The sequence below is a fragment of the Pecten maximus genome, chromosome 11 (assembly GCF_902652985.1).
Source record: "Pecten maximus chromosome 11, xPecMax1.1, whole genome shotgun sequence".
NCBI classification, from domain to species: domain Eukaryota; kingdom Metazoa; phylum Mollusca; class Bivalvia; order Pectinida; family Pectinidae; genus Pecten; species Pecten maximus.
Genome location: NC_047025.1, coordinates 7,196,110 through 7,222,005, shown reverse-complemented (window position 1 = coordinate 7,222,005; position 25,896 = coordinate 7,196,110). Strand labels below are relative to the sequence as shown.

Sequence of the window (25,896 nt, the reverse complement as noted above, 5' to 3'; positions counted from 1 at the left end):
TTAAGCCTAAAATATCAGAAATGTTTTGTATCATTCGACTTTAATGCTTGATAATTAAACTGAATTAAAAAGGAGTTAATTCTTTATTATAGGAATGGCGAGTTTGATGAAATGTCTCCTTGTGGCTCGCCACAGGAAAATACCACCGCAGCTCAATTATGTCAACCCAAATCCGAGGATCCCAGCAGTTCAAAAAGGAAAAGTGGAAATCATCAACCAAGTAACGCCTCTAAAGGGTGAGTCTGTTACTGTGTCAAAATGTCAGTCTCAACAACACCAGTTCTCATAGACAGGAGTGTATCTGTCACCCCTCGTAATATTTCCTTCATTTTACACTGCCGTGAAAGTATTTTTGAAGGTATATCTGTTGCAGATGGATACATTGGGTTGAACTCTTTTGGATTCGGTGGTGCTAACGGACATCTGATCTTGAAGCCTTATCGCAAAGACAGAAAGGAGAATGGTACAGTAACACTTGTTATTATATTCAAAATTTGTTATAGGTTCTTAAGATACAAATAGTTAGGTTGTTTTTGGATTTCAGTCTAAAGACTATACTGAGTAATAAGGAGAATTTTATATCAACCCTGTTATAAGGAAGGTTTCTAGGTCTGTTGTTAATACTTGAACAGTCTCCGCTCTCACCAGGACACCGATGGAAAACGGTAAGTTATCATATTTGTACAGTCCCGGCTACAACCTGAGGACACCGATGGAAAACGGTAAGTTATCGTATTTGTACAGTCCCGGCTACAACCAAGACACCGATGGAAAATGGTGAGTTATCATATTTGTACAGTCTCCGCTCTCACCAGGACACCGATGGAAAGCGGTAAGTTATCGTATTTGTACAGTCCCGGCTACAACCAGGACATCGATGGAAAATGATAAGTTATCATATTTGGACAGTCCCGGCTACAACCTGAGGACACCGATGGAAAACGGTAAGTTATCATATTTGGACAGTCCCGGCTACAACCAGGACACCGATGGAAAACGGTAAGTTATCGTATTTGTACAGTCCCGGCTACAACCTGAGGACACCGATGGAAAACGGTAAGTTATCGTATTTGTACAGTCCCGGCTACAACCTGAGGACACCGATGGAAAACGGTAAGTTATTGTATTTGGACAGTCCGTGCTACAACCTGAGGACACCGATGGAAAATAGTAAGTTATCATATTTGTACGGTCTCCGCTCTCACCAGGACAAGATGGAAAATGGTAAGTTATCGTATTTGTACAGTCCCGGCTACAACCAGGACACCGATGGAAAACGGTAAGTTATCATATTTGTACAGTCCCGGCTACAACCAGGACACCGATGGAAAACGGTAAGTTATCGTATTTGTACAGTCCCGGCTACAACCAGGACACCGATGGAAAACGGTAAGTTATCGTATTTGTACAGTCCCGGCTACAACCTGAGGACACCGATGGAAAACGGTAAGTTATCATATTTGTACAGTCCCGGCTACAACCAGGACACCGATGGAAAACGGTAAGTTATCGTATTTGTACAGTCCCGGCTACAACCTGAGGACACCGATGGAAAGCGGTAAGTTATCGTATTTGTACAGTCCCGGCTACAACCTGAGGACACCGATGGAAAGCGGTAAGTTATCGTATTTGTACAGTCCCGGCTACAACCAGGACATCGATGGAAAATGGTAAGTTATCATATTTGGACAGTCCCGGCTACAACCTGAGGACACCGATGGAAAACGGTAAGTTATCATATTTGGACAGTCCCGGCTACAACCTAAGGACACCGATGGAAAACGGTAAGTTATCATATTTGGACAGTCCCGGCTGCAACCTGAGGACACCGATGGAAAGCGGTAAGTTATCGTATTTGTACAGTCTCCGCTCACACCAGGACAAGATGGAAAATGGTAAGCTGAGGTGTCCTAGCTAGGCTATTGTGTAGAATTATTACCATGACAATAACAAATATGGTAGTCTGTTTTCATAATTGTACAGGCCTATTATTGTAAGGATATTTTTACACATAGTGGCATTTGTAAACAGTAGAATTCAGCCATGAAAATTGAATTTTCGATTCTCCAGACCAGAAGCTATGCCTACTACCTTACAAAGCCCGAACAATGGAAGAAGTGGAAGCTATTTGCAAATTGTCTGAGTCAGATTTGTCATCCAGAATAGACATTCATGGCCTTCTGGCTGGCTCTATTTTGTCACATGATGAGAAGCGGCCAATCAAAGGCTACTTGATCTCAAGCAGAGACAGAGAAGGTAAAAGCGATATTTATTAAAAGATTGATAGATATCTATGTATAAGCATACTTAATACAGCTACTGGCTGGAGGAGAGCAAGTTTTCTGTTCTAGCAGAATTATAACAGCAGATTAAACAAGAATGCATTGTTCTGAATTGGATTGAATTAAGGCCTAAAAAATACCTGTGTCTCTGCTAACCCGATATAGCTACCAACCTGAAGGTGTTTTTTTTTATCATTTTTAAGGAAGGACTATTAAAGTCAAGATTCATCATCTATATAACCTGAGTAAAAACTATTTGAAAATAAAATAAAATCCCTGACTACCTATCCTATTTTTTTCTGGCATGTTAATGGAAACACATTATTTTTCAAGGCCTAATAGGACATTTGAACGAAGACCAGTCATTGACCTGGCGATATTATGTGACCATTGATTTGTTAGGCATTAATACTATGCCTGCTATTAAGCCCACCCATATGTACGTGTATGTGAGGTTGAATTATCGCTCACCTTTGCTAAAAATTATGTTTTAATTCTAAAATATTTGAAATATTATTGTTAATAATAAACGGCCGCCCCTTTTATCAAGTGGTATGCCAAGATTTTACAGCCATTTATATTGTTTGGTATTTTATATTTTATAATTTTGGCACAAACAGAGCTCGAGGTATGGACCAGATTGTGTAGCTGCAGATGTAATAGGTTGATATTGTTTTATAATCTTTAACTTTAGCAGGACAAAAATGATTTGTCCTGTACTGATCCCAAGTGTATGTGTTAATCTCCTATAAGCTTATTACAGGATAAAGTATGATACATGCTGTATGACCCCAAATGATAGCATACATTAAAAAGGATAAAAAAGATAATAAGTATGAACAAGATTCAAACTGCTGTTCCTGAAATGAAAGGCTATGTATAACAGCCGTCGACTGAACCACTTGGCTACAGATGTTCTTAACAAGTAGATTTATATACATTGGTTATAAAACTTTCAGGCCTTCTTGCATTTCAAGTACCGCGGCATATTCCAATACACAATGCCATGTAATCTTGATATGAAATAATAATGGTTTATTTAGGGCACCTTGTAGTTCTCAAAAGAATATCAATAAATTGCAAAATATTGCTTTCTTGGATAGATATCAGCTAGTGTGAAATATTGATATAAATTAACTATAGTTTAAAGCATTTTGAATTAACAAAATAATATCAGTAAATTGCATGTGTAATTCATTCTCGTGCCTTCCCTCTGTACCGTATATGTTTTCCTGAAACAGCCCTGATTAATTATTAAATAACTTAACTACCGTCTTTGAATAAAGAACATTAATTAAGAACATATTCTTTAATTTGTATCGAAAAAGTTCATTCTTAATTCATGTTTTCATTTTAAGTACATTGCTGATTATGGTATTTCATTTATTTTTGAAGAAATGGTTTGTGGGTGGACTGTGGTAGAAGATCAATGCAAGACCAAGGTCGGAAAAATTGGACTGTTCCTTCCAAACTTTGTATGGGAACCGGTCCTGATGGACAAGGATATCCTGGATATTCCTGGATTTTTGTCGTCACTACAGAAATCACAACAGGTCAGTTGATGCCTTACTGAATAGCGAGTATATTTTGCAGGGTTTTTATTTTTGCTGTATACTTGTTTCAACTAAAATCCAGGAATTCTGATGTTATTTTTCGGGTTGATCCAAATTCCAAGATTGCCACCATCGCCAACAGTGCCACTATACTCGCTACAGAGAATGCATTACTTCAATAGTATAAGGGTGTTTAATTTAGAGTCAGATGACCGTTAAGGCCCTTGGGCCTCTTGTTTTTGCTGTATTCGTGTTTCGACTAAAATCCATGAATTCTGATGTTCTGAACATGTGGACTGTCATACTACCGTAAATATGATTTAACTACATTACATAATTTTAAAGCACATGTTAATGAAATGAGAAATAAAAGTTGGGATGTGAAATAAATTATTATTCCGATAATGGATAATAAATGTCCCTGATCTGCTCAGAGATGTCCTTTTTACAATGCATCAGTATGTTAGTCATGCATCAAGAGGCATTGATGCAAATCGCGGGCCGATTACTGAATACCTGTCTGTCTAGTAAAAATAACAAAAAACTGGCTAAAGTAAAATACATGTTTTTGTAATAAGCTAGACAAAATGTAAACCAGACAAAATAATCTATTACAATTCTCTCATATTACACATGCTAGTACTTACATGTACAAGATATCTGTGAATTCTTTCGGGGGGAAATCATTGATGCATGATGGTTATAATCGGGAGGTTGTATACACAGCGCAAGATCATCTAAATGTTCACACACATTGACAAGCTGTGTACCCATTTTAGATTTACACTCTAACAAATATACAAAAGAATGCATGGCAAAGCAAACTACCACAATAACGATGACTGAAAATTATATTGACATACAGGCGGAATAGGAAGTTATGTACAGCAGAATTTAAACCCTGAATGTTTTGAAAACGAAATACACAATATTGACCCCGTGAATTTTAAGCGCCGCACAGTAGCTACATATAAAAAATGTAGTGCAGTTTTTTTTCCCGTCTATATACAAGGATGTGCAATTGACCCTATTCCCAATGCATTTTAGCCTTATTCTCCCAAAAAGGAATTAAAAATTCACAATAGTGACTATAGATAAAAACTTTCGAAAAAATGAAGGAAAAAAATATATATAATGGCAGTTATTGCACAAAATAAATTTGAAATTTCACCTACACCGCTAAAATTTAGCCTGGATAATTTATAAAACTGGTAAGTATGATACTCATGAAACATAATTTACATGTAAAATTTCCCCAATTTGATTAATTAGATTTTCTCTAAATAAGCAGGAAAAACGCTGTATTGATGAAAACTGATTAAGACTTACATTTGACAGGTGTTTGATTACTCCAACAGAAATGTTTGGCTTACACCTTTGATGTGGTATTTAGTTTGTTAGAATTGATGGCTCCCAGATAAAAAATAAATGAAATTTCAGGAATATATACATTATATGTTACAGTGATGAAGATTTTGAAGGCTAGATTTGTAATTACTTTCAGATTTTAACAGAGAAACTTGGATGGTCGTTTTCCTTGGTGGACAAAATAAGATCTGATGAGCTACTCACAACTGTGACTGCTGAAAACTTGTGTTTGATGATTGCTACACAGATTGGTAAGCCAAGTATAGAAGGTAGTTTTCGTATTGCAACGTTTTTTCTTTGTTTTATTTTTTTTAAGAAGAAAAATTGTTGTTTGATGACATTTTGAGGGTGATAGACCACATGTAGTATTTCTTCTTGAAAATGTTAGATGTTTTGTCATTAACAAGGTAAGCTGAATTTGTGGATTTATCATGATGCAATAATCAAATAATAATAAAAGTATTATGTTAAATGTTATTTTGTTGAAAGACCTCCTAATCAAAACATGATCAGTATTTCTTTAGAATGTAATGAATTTAAAATAGTTAAAGATTTATGGGAAAATATGTAGTTATTTTGTCACTTAAATGATGTTGTAAAAGATATAAACTTCTCACAATATTATCTTCCTGTCTAAAATCTTGTCAAGATAAAAATATCTGATTTACAATTTGTTAGAGTTGACCATTATAATTGTTGTTCTGTATTTATTACATTTTCACCAGTGAAATATTGAAAATTATTCATTCTTTAAAAGTGATATTTTTCACTAGAGCATTCACCTATGTGAGGAAGGCTTCACCTCTGGCTGAGACAATACAGAAAATGTAGTTTCTACTCCTGCTAAATGCCCAGGATTTGGGGGGTGGGACAATTGGCTTGCCAGCTTTCAGTATAATGTGACCAGGTGGGGTGTCCTGCTGGGTGTCTTAAGCAGTATGCTTCAGTGAGGCAGCACTATAAAATCATCATTAGTTTTGCGCTATCACAAGGATACAAACACAAACATACTGTGGTCTCCCAAAATACATGAATGTAGAAATGACGTCACACACAGGCGAGGCTGTCCTTAAATGGCCATAGCTGTTGATAGGAAGTTAAATAATAGTAACCAAAAACCTTGACTTACCTAGATGTTTTCAAAGTCAAAGGGGTGAAATAAGTTGAAATCTTTAAACAGCACACATTTTCGCAATAACAGAAAGGTTCAGGGTCATGATATTGGGACAGTAGCATGTTTTGATTGAACAAACTTGACCTACTTTCAAGGTCACTGGGATCAAATATGTTAGAATCCCAATTTAAGAGTAAAACATCAACTATTATGACAGTTGTATGTATTTCAGAACTAATGTGACAGTTTAGGCCCTTGGGCCTCGGGATTCCTTTTTATGATTGTACTAATATGCAGGCATTGCAGGTGCTTCAATGCCTTTTCGAGATATATTTAAGATATATATTTAGTTCTTCAACTTTTTTTTATTAAAACTCAAAATATTTAGCAATAAACCCCCTTAAATATGTACTTTGCAATTTAAAAAAAAAGTTTCATAAAAATCCCTTCCTATATGTTCCCAGGTTTGATTGACTGTATAGAAGAGTGTCGTGTTCCCATTTCCTATGTGTCGGGGAGTGGCCTGTCAGAGATAGCTGTGGCATATGTGGACGGGTGCCTTACTCAGGAGCAGTGTTTACACGTGGCGCTAGTTCTTGGGAAAGCTCTTCAGGATTTTACTGATAAACAAGGTACATTTCTTAACTATCAAATCATTGTTATCATACTTAACTATCAAATCATTGTTATCATACCTAACTATCAAATCATTGTTATCATACTTGCTGCTATTTGAAGAAATTGTTTGATATGGATGAAAAATTGCCTGAATTAGTGTTGGGAACTACAGAAATTTTGAAAGTCATGATAAGTTCTAAAACAATTGATGTCTGATTTTTGATTATCTCTAAAATGGAGAAAATTTGGTTGGTATGTTTTAAGTTATTAAGCTATAATATATTTAAATTTACTACTCACAACTTTTCTTTCTGGCTAATACTAATGGCTTTCTAGCATTCCTAAAATGTGAATTTTTTTAATTGATTTAATTATTTTGATGCATGTTTATCATTTATTTTGTTCCTTTAATTTCTTTTCAAATCTGCTATGAATCTCAATAACTCAAGAAAGCTAGTTTTCATGTTGTAGTCATGCCAGTAAATCATAATCGATAAGCCATATTACTTGGAGGTGAAACATCAGTTAAATACATTAATCAGAACAACTCAACTGTGAATGTAAAGATCATACCAACTTTCACATTTTCCTGTTGTAGGCCACTTATTACTTCTAGAAACAGCCAAACTTTATCTAAAATTTTTATAACCCAAAGATTGTGTAACTCAAAGTAAAAATTCAGTTCGGATAGTAAAAAATCTCTATATGAAATATGCTCGGTGATCTTGAATACCTGCAATACTGAGGTCCATCTGTACCTCGTAAATGGGTAAGAAATTGAAATTTGGAAATTTATAGACACATACTATAAGGTCTTCCATTGCTGTGAGATATATCAACTATAGGCTGCAGCGACAAAATGAATAAATGAACAATATGGAACTCCTCCCCAGACAAACAGTATAAATGACCTACACTATGATGTACAGTGTCTACATATCACACCATACCTAATTTTTTAACCTGATGATTTCCATACTATATATTTACCTCATCTGAGATCACCAATTGTGCTTAGTATACAACCATTTATGTAGACTTTGTCTGTTATAACTTCGTTTAGAGAAAAGCCTGCAAGTTATAGAACCTTCAAATGATCTGCAAGAATTAATATCCTAATTATCTGTCTTTAAAAAGATATTGAATTGTGTGTGTGAATTTAAATATGGAAATATTTTTTCTTACCTAAGAACTACCTGACAAGGTCTACAAAGTCCACCTCCCTCTAGAAATGGTATACCTACTTGGTCCAAAGATCAAGGTTCTGGCCAGTCCCTCCATGGAAACATCCATAATACTGGTCAACGCACAATACTCCAACCAGATTCTCAAGGATATTCACGAGAAAGGTAAAACATTTTCAGCTCTTAATCTTAACCACTATTCATAAAAAATTCATATTTTTCAAATCAATAACTTTTAAATTATTATTGATATCTCCTAAAGTTTATATTAAGTACATTTTGCAAAATTTTGAAGTCAGTTCCTGATTGCATAGATAAAGATCCTGACCAAGAAATCCTAAATAATTTTGCCACAAACGGTTTAAATAAAAAAGTTTACTTTCATTCATGGTTTTTGTCATGGGCAAACAAAAATGAAGTGAAAAATCCCATCTCATATCCTATATATATTTCTCCTGGTTCAATAAAAAAAATCGTCATTATTCTTTGGAAGAACTTGTTATATCCATTGTACTATTAACCATAAAATAAGAGCACATGCCCATTGTGAAACAAAGACAAAGAATTATGATTAATCATTGTTTCCCACATTTTGAAATAGTGTTTATAATATGCAAAGGGATAATAATTGTTCTTGAAAAAAAAATTATAAACAAAAACAAAACATGCTCTTATCGTTTTTTCCACAAGTAAAATGATTAAAAAAATAACTTCCTTCATCATCTATTTAGAAAATTGGCCTAAAAACCAAGTAATTAATTTCACTTAGCCTTCGAAAAATGCTTCCTTTTATTGAGTCAAGAATTTTTGTGTTGATGTATTGTAGGGGGATTTTACAAGGAGCTACAGCAGAAGTTACCCTTCCATAGCCACTACATGATGAACTGTTTCAACTCGGTCTTACACACTCTGGAAGACATCATCAGATACCCCAGACAGAGGTTACCTATAGCTATTTACGGAAGAAATATGTTTGAAATTAAGCTGTTTGCAAAATATCCGCTGCACTCAGTTATATAACTGGTAGTTTTTTTGGTTTTTGTTTTTTTTTAAAAGGAAAAAAATCTTCAAGACAAAGCAATATCACCATAATGAAGTTCATTCTTGAACAGAGGTAAAAGTCCTGTCTGACTTATCAAATTATTTATCGTATAAGGGATATCATGAATACAAACCTAACTTTTTATCTGGGAATCGAATTTGGTTCTTTATTGCTGTAACTTACAGTGTTTGAGCAACAACACCTAAAAGTCTTTCTATTGTACATAATTATAATTCAAACTTTGTGGAAATACTTCTGCATCTTTTCTTGTTTAAGTTTTTTTTAGTCTGGTCATTGAGAAACTGAATGGCTGGCAGGAAGATATTGGTATGCATGTTAGCTTTTGGGAATTCTCCGAAAAAGAAATTAATAAACGTCATATTCTGTCAACAGAACAATAAGAGAGAAAAAAAGAGAAAATCATAGAAAACATTTAAAACATAGAGCATAAGACATTATGATGGTGGGTGCATTAAGGGAGATAACTCTTAAAAAGGTGTGAAGCAGGATATATCTTTAAAGTTATTTCTCTGTAGTTCCAGCCGGTTTGTCCAGAGGAAGCATGACTTCTTGCCTGGCCTGGAATCGAGATCTGTGGCTTTTAGTGCCAAGTATCTGACGGAGGTGCTTACTCGAACGTGTCCTCCCTTCAAAGCTGCCATCCCCGAAGATATTGTTATGGTCAATATTAACTTCAACGGCCAGTCTGAGGAGGCGGAGACCATCATTAATGCTGACTCAGAGCATCAACTGACAAACTTACAACTCGAGTCTAACCCAGTCACAATGCTCCGAGCATTAGGAGAAATTTTCCTTTACGGTGAGTATCCAGGTTAATCAATGTGTCAGTATCCAGGTTAATCAATGTGTCAGTATCCAGGTTAATCAATGCGTCAGTATCCAGGTTAATCAATGTGTTAGTATCCAGGTTAATCAATGTGTCAGTATCCAGGTTAATCAATGTGTCAGTATCCAGGTTAATCAATGTGTTAGTGTCGAGGTTAATCAATGTGTCTGTATCCAGGTTAATCAATGTGTGAGTATCCAGGTTAATCAATGTGTCAGTATCCAGGTTAATCAATGCGTCAGTGTCCAGGTTAATCAATGTGTTAGTGTCCAGGTTAATCAATGTGTTAAGTGTCCAGGTAAATCAATGTGTCAGTATCCAGGTTAATCAATGTGTCGGTATCCAGGTTAATCAATGTGTTAGTATCCAGGTTAATCAATGTGTAAGTGTCCTGGTTAATCAATGCGTCAGTGTCCAGGTTAATCAATGTGTTGGTGTCCAGGTTAATCAATGTGTTAGTATCCAGGTTAATCAATGTGTCAGTATCCAGGTTAATCAATGTGTCGGTATCCAGGTTAATCAATGTATTTGTATCCAGGTTAATCAATGTGTCGGTGTCCAGGTTAATCAATGTGTCAGTGTCCAGGTTAATCAATGTGTCAGTATCCAGGTTAATCAATGTGTCAGTATCCAGGTTAATCAATGTATTTGTATCCAGGTTAATCAATGTGTCGGTGTCCAGGTTAATCAATGTGTCGGTGTCCAGGTTAATCAATGTGTCAGTATCCAGGTTAATCAATGTGTCAGTGTCCAGGTTAATCAATGTGTCAGTGTCCAGGTTAATCAATGTGTCAGTATCCACGTTAATCAATGTGTCGGTATCCAGGTTAATCAATGTGTCAGTATCCAGGTTAATCAATGTGTCAGTATCCACGTTAATCAATGTGTCAGTATCCAGGTTAATCAATGTGTCAGTATCCAGGTTAATCAATGTGTTAGTGTCCAGGTTAATCAATGTGTTAGTATCCAGGTTAATCAATGTGTTAATATCCAGGTTAATCAATGTGTAAGTATCCAGGTTAATCAATGTGTAAGTATCCAGGTTAATCAATGTGTCGGTGTCCAGGTTAATCAATGTGTCAGTATCCAGGTTAATCAATGTGTCAGTGTCCAGGTTAATCAATGTGTCAGTATCCAGGTTAATCAATGTGTTAGTGTCCAGGTTAATCAATGTGTCAGTGTCCAGGTTAATCAATGTGTCAGTATCCAGGTTAATCAATGTGTTAGTGTCCTGGTTAATCAATGTGTCAGTATCCAGGTTAATCAATGTGTCAGTATCCAGGTTAATCAATGTATCGGTATCCAGGTTAATCAATGTGTTTGTATCCAGGTTAATCAATGTGTCAGTATCCAGGTTAATCAATGTGTCAGTGTCCAGGTTAATCAATGTGTCAGTATCCAGGTTAATCAATGTGTTAGTATCCAGGTTAATCAATGTGTCAGTATCCAGGTTAATCAATGTGTCAGTATCCAGGTTAATCAATGTGTCAGTATCCAGGTTAATCAATGTGTCAGTGTCCAGGTTAATCAATGTGTTAGTGTCCTGGTTAATCAATGTGTCAGTATCCAGGTTAATCAATGTGTCAGTATCCAGGTTAATCAATGTGTCAGTATCCAGGTTAATCAATGTGTCAGTATCCAGGTTAATCAATGTGTCAGTATCCAGGTTAATCAATGTGTCAGTATCCAGGTTAATCAATGTGTCAGTATCCAGGTTAATCAATGTGCATAAATGAAAGTGTTCAGTATTAATATTGAATTCCGTATTTTTGGAAATATTTTCCCCCATATATGCTTATTTCAGGAAACGGGACACCCATGAATGTGAAATGAAATACGTATATCATGAAATTTTTCTGACAGAAAGTGTGTACTTTCTGTCATGGTTTGGAGGTTTCCAATTATTTCTTGGGTACACAAACTTTTATGGTTTAATCCCATGCAACAATAATTTAACATTAATTTTAATACATGCAACAATATTACCATTATTTATATCCATGGCTCCATAGCAACCACAAAAAACAATGAAAATTTAATATACATAACAAACATTGATATACATGATATACAGTGTTGATTAACAGTATGTAATGATGTTTGGTAAATGAAAAATTTCACTGTACATTTTTAGTGAGGGAAGTAATATATACAAAAAAAAAGACTTTTGCAAATGCTGTTCAAAATTCTCCTGAGTTCATGTACTCTCAAGTACAATTATATTCCTATGTATGTCATGGTGTGGCACCTATAAAGTCCACCTTTACATAACAAAACCTGTCTATAATGTCCACCTGTATATAACAAAAACCTGTCTATAATGTCCACCTGTATATAACAAAAACCTGTCTATAACACCCACCTGTATATAACAAAAAACTGTCTATAATGTCCACCTGTATATAACAAAACCCGTCTATAACATCCACCTGTATATTACAAAACCTGTCTATAATGTCCCCTTCTACCTGTATATTACAAAACCTGTCTATAATGTCCCCCTTCTACTTGTATATTACAAAACCTGTCTATAACATCCACCTGTATATAACAAAACCTGTCTTATATTGTGACAGGTGTATAACAAAACCTGTCTATGGAGGTCCCATGTTTTGGTTCCCAATAATGTGTATTTTAATAAGGTCACCTGTATGTAAGGGCCACTTTCTACTCTCCTTTGAGTGACCTTTATAGGAAGGTTTGACTGTATACAGATACACATAATTTTGTAAGATACATTATGAATGATCAATAGATGGGACAATTTAATATTCAGTTGATTTAGCCTGTTGGAGGCATTTTCTAATGTTTTAAATCATGTAACCCACATAAACACATTAAGGTATGGGATATCTTGTTTTACAGGCCACGATATTGAGGTTGCACACCTGTACAAGACAGATTTCCCGTTGGATGTATCAGCGCCAGCACTAAGTCCGTTGATTCGCTGGAACCATGATATTTCCTGGTACATCCCGGAATGGCACGAGTTTTTTAACAAAGGTACAGTACTTGAAACATTTTGCCAGGCAAGGTGAGGTAGGTACATTTATATGTAGGTAAGGTTACATAAAAAAAGAAAAAAAGGTGAATTTCTAGTTTACTTTGGCAGAATGGTGAAAACATTTACATAAAATTTTAAAAGGCCATAGGTCATATGTTGAGTACTTGTTTTTGGTATTCAAAATAAACACAGTTTTAATGAAACTCTGTTTGCTAATATGTGTTTTTGCTAATATGTATTTGTCTTATGGAAAGCTGTATCAATATCATTCTGGGGCATGTCATTGGGTCAGCTGCTGTTGCATGCTGGGATAATTGGTAAATGCCTGGTTTGATATTGTGTAGCCTACAATTGATGTTGGAAAGGCTACACAAAGGCGTTGCTTTTCCGGTGGTGGTGGTGGTGGTGGCGTCAACAATGTTAAGGTTATATGTTTATGGCTCAGTTTCTGACAAAGCTAGACCAACAAAACCTTAATCATAGATGTAGCTTGGATAGTAGAGTCTACTTGGCTAAGAATATTTCTACATTTTTGGGTGAAAAATCTAAAGTTTCTGGGTTTTGGGGAAAGATCAGTGTGGTTTTGTGTTTAGGTCTTGCATATCACACTTTTTCTGACAATCTGTAAGAGCTACAGCAACCAAACTACAGGTGTATTGTGGGATGTATATATCTGAATGCGTTGCATCCTTTACCAACATTTCTACGATTTTTGTATTTCTTGGGTAAAAACCTCAAATTTCTGGACTTCAATGAATTTCATTATAATCTCTTCAAATACATCATTGAGTACCATGAAAAATGCTTATGATATTGACAAATAGGGATAGTTTACATATAAAATTATGTTTAGTTCTTGTTTAAGTAACATTTTTCAAACATTTTTATTTCAAGTTTCTTGCAAAACTGCTGAATCTGGAAATTTATATTATATTTACCTAGTTTATTTTGAGACTAAGGCGGAAAAGAGAGTAAGAACAACATATATTGTAAAATATTAGATATGGTCCAATTTTCCTTAATTCTCATTGGATGAAACATGGTCTCATGGAATTTGATATTTTGAGAGATTAACCTGATATTTCTGTTTTTAGAAAGAGTCAATATTGCTTTATGATGTCACAATGACCTAATGTAAATTTCCTCAAATCAAAATAAATATAATGCAATTTAACCATTTTGCAAACAAGTTCCATATCTAAAATAAAAATTAAGGACCTTCAATTGATTTGGTCAATATGGTGATATATCAACCTGGTAGAATCTGAAATATTAACTGTGGGCTTATAGCCTCAAGGTCAGTATAAAACCATATTGAATTTTGCAGAGGTCTATGATTGATATTGAATGGTTCTGCAATGACCAAATATTGCTGATATCCAAAGTTTCCAAAGTACAGTATACATGATAGAATTCTTTCTCTGTTACAGTGAAGGATGTCGGCTTACCAACCTATATCATTGACACAAAAAATACGGAGGATATGACCACACCCATGGCTCTGCTGGTGTACCACACCTGGAGGGCCATTACCCAGCGGCACAAGGTCAGTCCAGGGTCAAAGGTCAAACTGAAATATTAGGTTAGAGGTCGCATTCCCTGAAACACAAGGCCAGACAAGGGTTAGAGGTCATACTGAAACACAAGTCACTCAGTCATTGGTAAAAGGTCATACTTAGTTAAACACAGGTTAGTCATTAAAGACATTGTATACATTTGTTTTAGGCCCTGACAAAGGACTGTATTGTCATTAAAGACAGTATACATTTGTTGCAGGCCCTGACAAAGGACAAAATAGTTGCGGTAGAGATTCAAAGTTTAGCTGCACATAATGAGGCAGTGTGGAGTGCAGACTTAATATCCGGGGCTGCCATCAATATCCAGGAGCTACAACAAAACTTTACCATCACAAAAAAAGGTAACTTGCTGTTTGCTTTTGCTAAAAAAGCTTTAAAATGATGATTGTTTGGTAAATTTTGTTTAACATCCTACTAACAGCCAGGGTCATTTAGGACGTGCAAGGTTTTGGAGGTGGAGGAAAGCGGAAGTACCCAGGAGAAAAACCACCGGACTACAGTCAGTACCAGGCAACTACCGAATGTTAGTTTCGAACTTGTGACTCGGAGGCGGAAGTGATAAAATATTGTGTCGCAATATTATGATTCTATTGACCAGTTACTTGATATTCTGATGATGTCTTTGTTCTTCTTCAAACACAGGGGTTGTTCTGCTGACAGGAAGTTTCAAGGTTCATACAGAAAATATAGAATTACCCAGAATTCCTGGTTTTGACCTTGACATCAATCAGAATGTGGACCCTGTCCGTGATGACGAGTAAGTTGATAGCAAAATATTCAAATACTAATTTAAAACTTGATTAACATCAGTTTTATACTAAAAAGAGGAAGTCAGAACCGGATATCAGGGTTGTAATGGAGTAATTATCATCTGAATTTGCTTTGATTCCTATTTGGAATCAGAAAACTAAATGATATTTGAAAGATACAACCTTGAGTGGTACTGAGGAAGCTCTAAAATGGAGTGTTTTGCCATATATTTACCGAAATATTCAGGTGAGCAATGCAGGCCCTCTGGGCATCTTGTAATGGACTTTAAAGTAACTGCATCCATCCTCTTTCTCACAAAAAAAGATAGAGATGCATTTATCGGGACAGGTGGGTTTATTAAGTAAAATATGGCATGTGTTAATTAGACTAGGTAATACATTTATTTTATGTAGATAGGAATTAATATTGACATAAACGATAAAATTTAGGGAAAAATTGTGATTCAAATGTTTATTTTAAGTTAAAAATATTAACTGTTTGTCTGACTCGGGAAAACATTGGAAATCTATTCAGATCTGATGATTGCAAATCTTCAACGTAGTTCTATTAACACTTTTCATTGTTTATATATAATAGATCATATTGTTCTTCAGGGAGGAGATCCAGAAAACTGAAATCCTATGGGAGGATAGCTGGCTGGATTTTATCAATACAGCATTGGAATTCACCATACAGTCTCTAGTGGGGCCGCTGACTCGTGTTATCATCCACCCAGAAGGCCACAGCAAAGAGGTGGAGAGCTGTGCCAATATCCTCACAGTGGCCGAGAGGGTTACAGGTGAGTGATTGTGTGGGGTTGTTACAGGTGAGTGATTGGGTGGGGTTATATTACAGGTGAGTGATTGTGTGGGGTAATGTTACAGGTGAGTGATTGTGTGGGGTTATGTTACAGGTGAGTGATTGTGTGGGGTTATGTTACAGGTGAGTGATTGTGTGGGGTTGTTATGGGTGAGTGATTGGGTGGGGTTGTTACAGGTGAGTGATTGGGTGGGGTTATGTTACAGGTGAGTGATTGTGTGGGGTTGTTATGGGTGAGTGATTGGGTGGGGTTGTTACAGGTGAGTGATTGTGTGGGGTTATGTTACAGGTGAGTGATTGTGTGGGGTTATGTTACAGGTGAGTGATTGTGTGGGATTGTTACAGGTGAGTGATTGGGTGGGGTTATGTTACAGGTGAGTGATTGTGTAGGGTTATGTTACAGGTGAGTGATTGTGTTGGGTTGTTACAGGTGAGTGATTGGGTGGGGTTATGTTACAGGTGAGTGATTGTGTTAGGGTTATGTTACAGGTGAATGTTTGTGTGGGGTTATGTTACAGGTGAGTGATTGTGTGGGGTTATGTTACATGTGAGTGATTGTGTGGGGTTATGTTACAGGTGAGTGATTGGGTGGGGTTATGTTACAGGTGAGTGATTGTGTGGGGTTATGTTACAGGTGAGTGATTGGGTGGGGTTATGTTACAGGTGAGTGATTGTGTGGGGTTATGTTACAGGTGAGTGATTGTGTTGGGTTGTTACAGGTGAGTGATTGTGTTGGGTTATGTTACAGGTGAGTGATTGTGTGGGGTTATGTTAAAAGTGAGTGATTGTGTGGGGTTATGTTACAGGTGAGTGATTGTGTGGGGTTATGTTACAGGCGACTTATTGGGTGGTGGTTATGTTACAGGTGAGTGATTGTGTGGGGTTATGTTACAGATGAGTGATTATGTGGGGTTATGTTACAGGTGAGTGATTGTGTGGGGTTATGTTACAGGTGAGTGATTGTGTGGGGTTATGTTACAGGTGAGTGATTGTGTGGGGTTATGTTACATGTGAGTGATTGTGTGGGGTTATGTTACAGGTGAGTGATTGTGTGGGGTTATGTTACAGGTGAGTGATTGTGTGGGGTTATGTTACAGGTGAGTGATTGTGTGGGGTTATGTTACAGGTGAGTGATTGTGTGGGTTATGTTACAGGTGAGTGATTGTGTGGGGTTATGTTACAGGTGAGTGATTGTGTGGGGTTATGTTACAGGTGAGTGATTGGGTCATTGTTATGTTACAGGTGAGTGATTGTGTGGGGTTATGTTACAGGTGAGTGATTGTGTGGGGTTATGTTACAGGTGAGTGATTGTGTGGGGTTATGTTACAGGTGAGTGATTGTGTTGGGTTGTTACAGGTGAGTGATTGTGTTGGGTTATGTTACAGGTGAGTGATTGTGTGGGGTTATGTTACAGGTGAGTGATTGTGTGGGGTTATGTTACAGGTGAGTGATTGTGTGGGGTTATGTTACAGGCGACTTATTGGGTGGTGGTTATGTTACAGGTGAGTGATTGTGTGGGGTTATGTTACAGATGAGTGATTATGTGGGGTTATGTTACAGGTGAGTGATTGTGTGGGGTTATGTTACAGGTGAGTGATTGTGTGGGGTTATGTTACAGGTGAGTGATTGTGTGGGGTTATGTTACATGTGAGTGATTGTGTGGGGTTATGTTACAGGTGAGTGATTGTGTGGGGTTATGTTACAGGTGAGTGATTGTGTGGGGTTATGTTACAGGTGAGTGATTGTGTGGGGTTATGTTACAGGTGAGTGATTGTGTGGGGTTATGTTACAGGTGAGTGATTGTGTGGGGTTATGTTACAGGTGAGTGATTGTGTGGGGTTATGTTACAGGTGAGTGATTGGGTCATTGTTATGTTACAGGTGAGTGATTGTGTGGGGTTATGTTACAGGTGAGTGATTGTGTTGGGTTATGTTACAGGTGAGTGATTGTGTGGGGTAATGTTACTGGTGAGTGATTGTGTGGGGTTATGTTACAGGTGAGTGATTGTGTGGGGTTGTTACAGGTGAGTGATTGTGTGGGGTTATGTTACAGGTGAGTGATTGTGTGGGGTTATGTTACAGGCGACTTATTGGGTGGTGGTTATGTTACAGGTGAGTTATTGTGTGGGGTTATGTTACAGGTGAGTGATTGTGTGGGGTTATGTTACAGGTGAGTGATTGTGTTGGGTTATGTTACAGGTGAGTGATTGTGTTTGGTTATGTTACAGGTGAGTGATTGTGTTGGATTATGTTACAGGTGAGTGATTATACCCCCGCAACGAAGTTAGGGGGGTATACTGGAATCAGGTTGTCTGTCTGTCCATCCGTCCGTCCGTCCATCCGTCCGTCCGTCCGTCTGTAGACACGTTTTGTCCGGACAACTCCTCCTAAACTGATGGGCCGATTCCAATGAAACTTCACACACATATTAATGATCATGTGTAGATGTGCATGCCACTTTCTTTTTCTCAAAATTATGGTTGCTATGTCAACTGGTCACTATAAACAGGTTTTCCGATAAGAACCATAACTTTAAGTTTGTCCGGACAACTCCTCCTAAATCGAAGGACCAATTTCAATGAAACTCCACACAAATATAGAGGACCATGTGTAGATGTGCATGCCACTTTCTTTTTCTCAAAATTATGGTTGCTATGGCAACTGGTCACTATATTACTGGGTTATCTTAGTTAGCCTCTAATTAAGAGTTCCAATTCACCATTGACTCGTGCAGATTGCGGGGGTATTAGTCAGCCATCCTGGCGACAGTTCTAGTTGTGTTGGGTTATGTTACAGGTGAGTGATTGTGTGGGGTTATGTTACAGGTGAGTGATTGTGTGGGGTTGTGTTACAGGGGAGTGATTGTGTGGGGTTATGTTACAGGTGAGTGATTGTGTGGGGTTATGTTACAGGTGAGTGATTGGGTCAATGTTATGTTACAGGTGACTTATTGGGTGGTGGTTATGTTACAGGTGAGTGTTTTGGTAGAGATATCGAATTAAGATTGTTACACAAGACAGGATTATGTGACAGAGTGATGGGCCAAAGTCAGATTGACAAAAAATCACTGTTCATTTAGAGTTGATAAAGGTTAAAGAGAGATCATTGATAAATGAGATCATATAGATGAAAGGTTGCAGAATTTAATCAAGTATTGAATTTGTTTAGTGAAACTCTGCACTTTGAACCACAGGTCTATGTAAGGCCGGTAGTGGCCTTGTCTTCCAGACGTTAGTTACACAGGCTCAACGGGAACTCCAGGCTGGTCATTCAAGGAAGGTGAACATATCTGATGGAGAGAACACACTGGTCAACATGGCCATGGCCTACGGCGTCCAGGGCTCTGGTCAGTCGTATGACCAGGTGCTACTCTACCAGGGCACCAATACTGTAAAGAACACGAACGTCATAGGGGTCGTTCTGATTACAGGTAAATATTCTTCAGGTGTATCAAACCCATGGCATATTTACAATTTATCCCCATTGTGAAATAAAAGATTAAATTATCATTTACCTCTTAAAAATGGTTTGCAGGAAATATTAAATTGGTCTCCGCCTATCCCTCGGCAGATTATTCTGTTTACAAGACGGGTAAATATTCCACTTGGTATAAAATCCATGGCATATTTACTAGATAGTTTTCTGTTTTGAAATAAAAAGATATCAGTGGTCAAGGAAAAAGTCTTGTAAACCTCAGCATTTTTTTGGCTTCAGTCTTTTGCTGAGGTTTTTAGATATTTTTTTTTAATTTATTGATCCTAATGAAGCGATTTACTAACTCATAGTATGGTTGTTATGTATGGCTAGATGAGGAGACGGTGTGTCGTGAGATTCCTATAGACAAGAGACTGGATCAGGAGGAAATGCAGCAGTTAACTCCATACATCCTGGCTCACTACATCACGACAACCGTGGCTGAGGTCACAAGGGGAGACAAGGTGCTGGTCTCCCACCCTATAGGTATGTATACTGACCATCACCATGACTGACCAAGGTCACAAGGGAGACAATGTGCTGGTCTCACACCCTATAGGTATGTATACTGACCGTCACCATGACTGTGGCTGAGGTCACAAGGGGAGACAAGGTGCTGGTCTCACACCCTATAGGTATGTATACTGACCATCACCAGGACCGTGGCTGAGGTCACAAGGGGAGACAAGGTGCTGGTCTCCCACCCTATAGGTATGTATACTGACCGTCACCAGGACTGACCGAGGTCACAAGGGGAGACAAGGTGCTGGTCTCCCACCCTATAGGTATGTATACTGACCATCACCATGACTCTGGGGGAGGTCACAAGGGAACAAGGTGCTGGTCTCCCACCCTATAGGTATGTATACTGACCATCACCAGGACTGTGGGAGAGGTCACAAGGGGAGACAAGGTGCTGGTCTCACACCCTATAGGTATGTATACTGACCATCACCATGACTGACCGAGGTCACAAGGGGAGACAAGGTGCTGGTCTCCGACCCTATAGGTATGTATATTGACCATCACCATGACTGACCCGAGGTCACAAGGGGAGACAAGGTGCTGGTCTCACACCCTATAGATATGTATACTGACCATCACCATGACTGTGGGGGAGGTCACAAGGGGAGACAAGGTGCTGGTCTCCCACCCTATATGTATGTATACTGACCATCACCATGACTGTGGGGGAGGTCACAAGGGGAGACAATGTGCTGGTCTCCCACCCTATAGGTATGTATACTGACCATCACCATGACTGTGGGAGAGGTCACAAGGGGAGACAAGATGCTGGTCTTACACCCTATAGGTATGTATACTGACCATCACCATGACTGACCCGAGGTCACAAGGGGAGACAAGGTGCTGGTCTCACACCCTATAGATATGTATACTGACCATCACCATGACTGGGGGAGGTCACAAGGGGAGACAATGTGCTGGTCTCCCACCCTATATGTATGTATACTGACCATCACCATGACTGACCGAGGTCACAAGGGGAGATAAGGTGCTGGTCTCACACCCTATAGGTATGTATACTGACCATCACCATGACTGACCGAGGTCACAAGGGCAGACAATGTGCTGGTCTCCCACCCTATAGGTATGTATACTGACCGTCACCATGACTCTGGGGGAGGTCACAAGGGGAGACAAGGTGCTGGTCTCCCACCCTATAGGTATGTATACTGACCATCACCAGGACTCTGGCCGAGGTCACAAAGGGAGACAAGGTGCTGGTCTCCCACCCTATAGGTATGTATACTGACCATCACCATGACTGACCGAGGTCACAAGGGGACAAGGTGCTGGTCTCCCACCCTATAGGTATGTATACTGACCATCACCATGACTGACCGAGGTCACAAGGGGACAAGGTGCTGGTCTTACACCCTATAGGTATGTATACTGACCATCACCATGACTGACCGAGGTCACAAGGGGACAAGGTGCTGGTCTTACACCCTATAGGTATGTATACTGACCATCACCATGACTGTGGGGGAGGTCACAAGGGAAGACAAGGTGCTGGTATCTCACCCTATAGGTATGTATACTGACCATCACTATGACTACGGCTGAGGTCACAAGGGGAGACAAGGTGCTGGTCTTACACCCTATAGGTATGTATACTGTCCATCACTATGACTGTGGGGGAGGTCACAAGGGGAGACAAGGTGCTGGTCTCCCACCCTATAGGTATGTATACTGACCATCACCATGACTGTGGGGGAGGTCACAAGGGGAGACAAGATGCTGGTCTTACACCCTATAGGTATGTATACTGACCATCACCATGACTGACCGAGGTCACAAGGGCAGACAATGTGCTGGTCTCCCACCCTATAGGTATGTATACTGACCGTCACCATGACTCTGGGGGAGGTCACAAGGGGAGACAAGGTGCTGGTCTCCCACCCTATAGGTATGTATACTGACCATCACCATGACTGACCGAGGTCACAAAGGGAGACAAGGTGCTGGTCTCCCACCCTATAGGTATGTATACTGACCATCACCATGACTGTGGGAGAGGTCACGAGGGGAGACAAGGTGCTGGTCTCACACCCTATAGGTATGTATACTGACCATCACCAGGACTCTGGGGGAGGTCACAAGGGGAGACGAGGTGTTGGTCTTACACCCTATAGGTATGTATACTGACCGTCACCATGACTGACTGAGGTCACAAAGGGAGACAAGGTGCTGGTCTCCCACCCTATATGTATGTATACTGACCATCACTATGACTACGGCTGAGGTCACAAGGGGAGACAAGGTGCTGGTCTTACACCCTATAGGTATGTATACTGACCATCACCATGACTGTGGCTGAGGTCACAAGGGGAGACAAGGTGTTGGTCTCGCGCCCTATAGGTATGTATACTGACCATCACTATGACTACGGCTGAGGTCACAAGGGGAGACAAGGTGCTGGTCTCCCACCCTATAGGTATGTATACTGACCGTCACCAGGACTGTGGCTGAGGTCACAAGGGGAGACAAGGTGCTGGTCTCCCACCCTATAGGTATGTATACTGACCGTCACCATGACTGACCGAGGTCACGAGGGGAGACAAGGTGCTGGTCTCCCACCCTATAGGTATGTATACTGACCGTCACCATGACTGTGGCTGAGGTCACAAGGGGAGGCAAGGTGCTGGTCTCCCACCCTATAGGTATGTATACTGACTGTCACCATGACTGTGGCTGAGGTCACGAGGGGAGACAATTGAGGTTCTGGTCTTGCATCCTATAGGTACATTACATATATATATATATAATTAATTAATAATCAACTGTTTGTCATTTAATTCATGATGTGAAAGCTTGATAATTGAAATGTATAATTTATTTGATTTTCCATCGCTGTAATGAACTGTACATTATTGTATGTTGTATATATATATGTGTTATTAATGTAATACTTATGAGCGGAAAGGCTTAAGGTTGATAAACATTGATACTGACCATCGATCATGTGGCTAAAGTCAGAAAGGGCAAAGTTTTGAGTTGTTGGTGGCAGGCCAAAGAAACTACATGACACATTTTAGGGCTGTAATTCATAAATCATATCGGTAAATATTCAATTTTTTTGCGGACTAAATGCTCGGCTTACAGACTAAATTTATTTTTCATCCCACAGACACAGTGGCTGTCTACATCATGGCCATTGTAGAAGAACTAGGAGGTGTGATATTTGTGTCCAGCTATGATGCTGAAATAAGACAGATGCTTGACCGAGCATTTCCATACGCTCGAGTCCTTCCAGCCTCTAGCATGATGTCCAACGTAAAATCAGTTACCCAGGGCGAGGGATGTGACATTTGTATCAAATTCACCAGTGGAGGTAGGTATTTTTGTACTTTTAAGAGAAATTGATATTTTTAACTCACCTGGTCTGAAGGACCAAGGTTAGCTTATGCCATACCGAAGCGTCCGTCGTCCGTCCGTCCGCCAACAATTAACTTCTTCTTCATAACCACTGGTCAGAATTTGACCAAATTTGGTCAGAAGCATCCCTATGAGGTACAAAATTGTACAAATGGTGGGGCTGACCCCCAAGTGGTCTGAGGGGCGGGGCCGAATGTGGTCTATTGGGCTATATTGATATAAACGACTTCTTCTCTGAAACTGAGCAATGGATATTGCTCATATTTGTCTGGCACCATCACTATTGAGTGGGAATTCAAAATTGTACAAATGCTAGGGGCCTGAGGGGTGGGGCCGAATGTGGTCTATTGGGGTATAATGATATAAACGACTTCTTCTCTGAAACTGAGCAATGCATATTGCTCATATTTGCCTGGTAACATCTCTATTGGTTGGGGATTCAAAATTGTATTTTGCACTCTGCACTCACCCTGCATTCACCTCACATGTATGAGCTAAATGATCTAGATATTTTATATATACCTGCTACAGTTGTGTTTTAGAGTTTTGATGTAATTCACCTTCAGAATTGGACGAGGTGCTATCCCTAGTCTCTCTCAATGGGAAAATGATCCAGTGCTCCCCAATGCTGGACAATGAAAGCTTGGACCTTTCCTTCCTTTCAAAAAATGCAGCATTAAAACTGCCCACCATGACGGAGGCCTTCAAAGTCCTGATGGAGAAGAGTCTGGAGGATATTGATGAAATGCTGTATGACCTCCGTCATGGCAATGTTGTCAAGGTAACCACTTGTTCAGCATAATCAGTTATCAACTAACAAACCCCTACCTCCTCTCCTTACTCCCTCAACCAAGTTATATCAGTAGCTGAGATAGGAGGACCCTTCTGGTCTAGTTTTCATTTCATTGATGTTCTTATGAGTTAAGCCCCTTTTGATTGCCTTGTATCAATTTTTAGGTCACCTGACACAAAGTCTCAAGTGACCTATTCTTATCCCCTTTTGTCCGTCGTCGTGCGTCGTGCGTCGTGCGTCCGTAAACAATTTACATTTTCGACTTCTTCTACAAAACCCCTAACCTAAATTCTCTGAAATTTGGCAGGATGCTTCTATGGCTAAAGGTCAACCAAAATTGTAAATTATATGGTCCCCACCCCCCAGGGGCCTGTGGGGTGGGGCTAAAAAGGGTCAAATTGACTAAAATTTCAAAAATCTTCTTCTCTACTCTCAGATATGTTGGAATCAAACACTCTTCATAGATGGAAGGGTCTTAAGGTGCTTTACCAAAATTGTAAATTTCATGACCCAGGGGTCTCACGTTTGCCCCTGGGGAGGGGGTAAACTTTACAATAGTTTATATAGGGAAATAACATTTTTGACTTTAATTTGATTTGTTTCTGTTGGAATTCATTCTAATTTGGTATACATTGTCAGCATGGGATGACGGTTTGATGGCATAAACATGTTGGCTCTGACTGACCCCCAGGGGCTGATGGGCGGGGCTAAAAAGGGTCAACTTGACTGAAATTTCAAAAATCTTCTTCTCAAGACCGAAATAAGGTGGAATCAAATACTCTTTATAGTTGGAAGGGTCTTAAGGTGCTTGACTAAAATTGTGAATTTCATGACCCTGGGGTCTCAAGTTTGCCCCTGGGGAGTGGGTAAACTTTACTATAGTTTATATAGCGAAATCACATTTTTGACTATAATTTGTTCGATTTGTATTGGAATTCATTCTAATTTGGTTAATATTATCAGCTTGGGATGGCAGATTGAGGGTATGCACATGTTGGCCCTTTCTGACCCCAAGGGGCTGATGGGCGGGGCTAAAAGGGTCAAATTGACTTAAATTTCAGAAATCTTCTTTTCAGACCGAAATAAGGTAGAATCAAATACTGTTTATAGATGGAAGGGTCTTAAGGTGCTTTACTAAAATTATGAATTTCATGACCCTGGAGCCACACATTTACCCCTGGGGAGGGGGTAAATTTTACTATAATTTGTATTGGGAAATCACATTTTTAGCTCACCTGCCCGAAGGGCAAGTGAGCTTATGCCGTGGCGCGGCGTCCGTCCGGCCGTCCGGCTGGCGTCAACTTTCCATTCAAGCAACTTCTTCTCAATAACCAAAAGGCCTAGAGACCTAATATTGGGCCTGTAGCATGCTGGGGTGAAGGGCTACCAAGTTTGTTCAAATGAATAACGTTGACCTTCATTCAAGGTCACAGGGGTCAAATATGCTAAAAAAAATTAAACGACTTCTAAATAGCCAAAAGACCCAGGGACTTGATATTGGGTCTGTATTATGCTGGGGTGACGGGCTACCAAGTTTGTTAAAATGAATGACCTTGACCTTCATTCAAGGTC

General features: G+C 39.0%; 1 protein-coding gene across 1 annotated transcript in view; it reads left to right on the top strand.

Moving 5' to 3' along the window:
* Positions 1–25,896, top strand: part of LOC117338653 (fatty acid synthase-like) — a 64,921-nt gene that overhangs the window by 10,549 nt on the left and 28,476 nt on the right. Inside the window, exons 10-27 of the mRNA XM_033900014.1 lie at positions 93–236; positions 374–463; positions 2,071–2,256; positions 3,678–3,835; positions 5,340–5,454; positions 6,782–6,949; positions 8,126–8,284; positions 8,946–9,060; positions 9,698–9,981; positions 12,874–13,011; positions 14,443–14,558; positions 14,789–14,930; positions 15,232–15,346; positions 15,954–16,138; positions 19,351–19,587; positions 19,965–20,117; positions 23,284–23,487; positions 24,098–24,312. Of these exons, the coding sequence (XP_033755905.1) occupies positions 93–236; positions 374–463; positions 2,071–2,256; positions 3,678–3,835; positions 5,340–5,454; positions 6,782–6,949; positions 8,126–8,284; positions 8,946–9,060; positions 9,698–9,981; positions 12,874–13,011; positions 14,443–14,558; positions 14,789–14,930; positions 15,232–15,346; positions 15,954–16,138; positions 19,351–19,587; positions 19,965–20,117; positions 23,284–23,487; positions 24,098–24,312 (2,924 nt within the window). The remainder of the gene's footprint in view (positions 1–92; positions 237–373; positions 464–2,070; positions 2,257–3,677; positions 3,836–5,339; positions 5,455–6,781; positions 6,950–8,125; positions 8,285–8,945; positions 9,061–9,697; positions 9,982–12,873; positions 13,012–14,442; positions 14,559–14,788; positions 14,931–15,231; positions 15,347–15,953; positions 16,139–19,350; positions 19,588–19,964; positions 20,118–23,283; positions 23,488–24,097; positions 24,313–25,896) is intronic.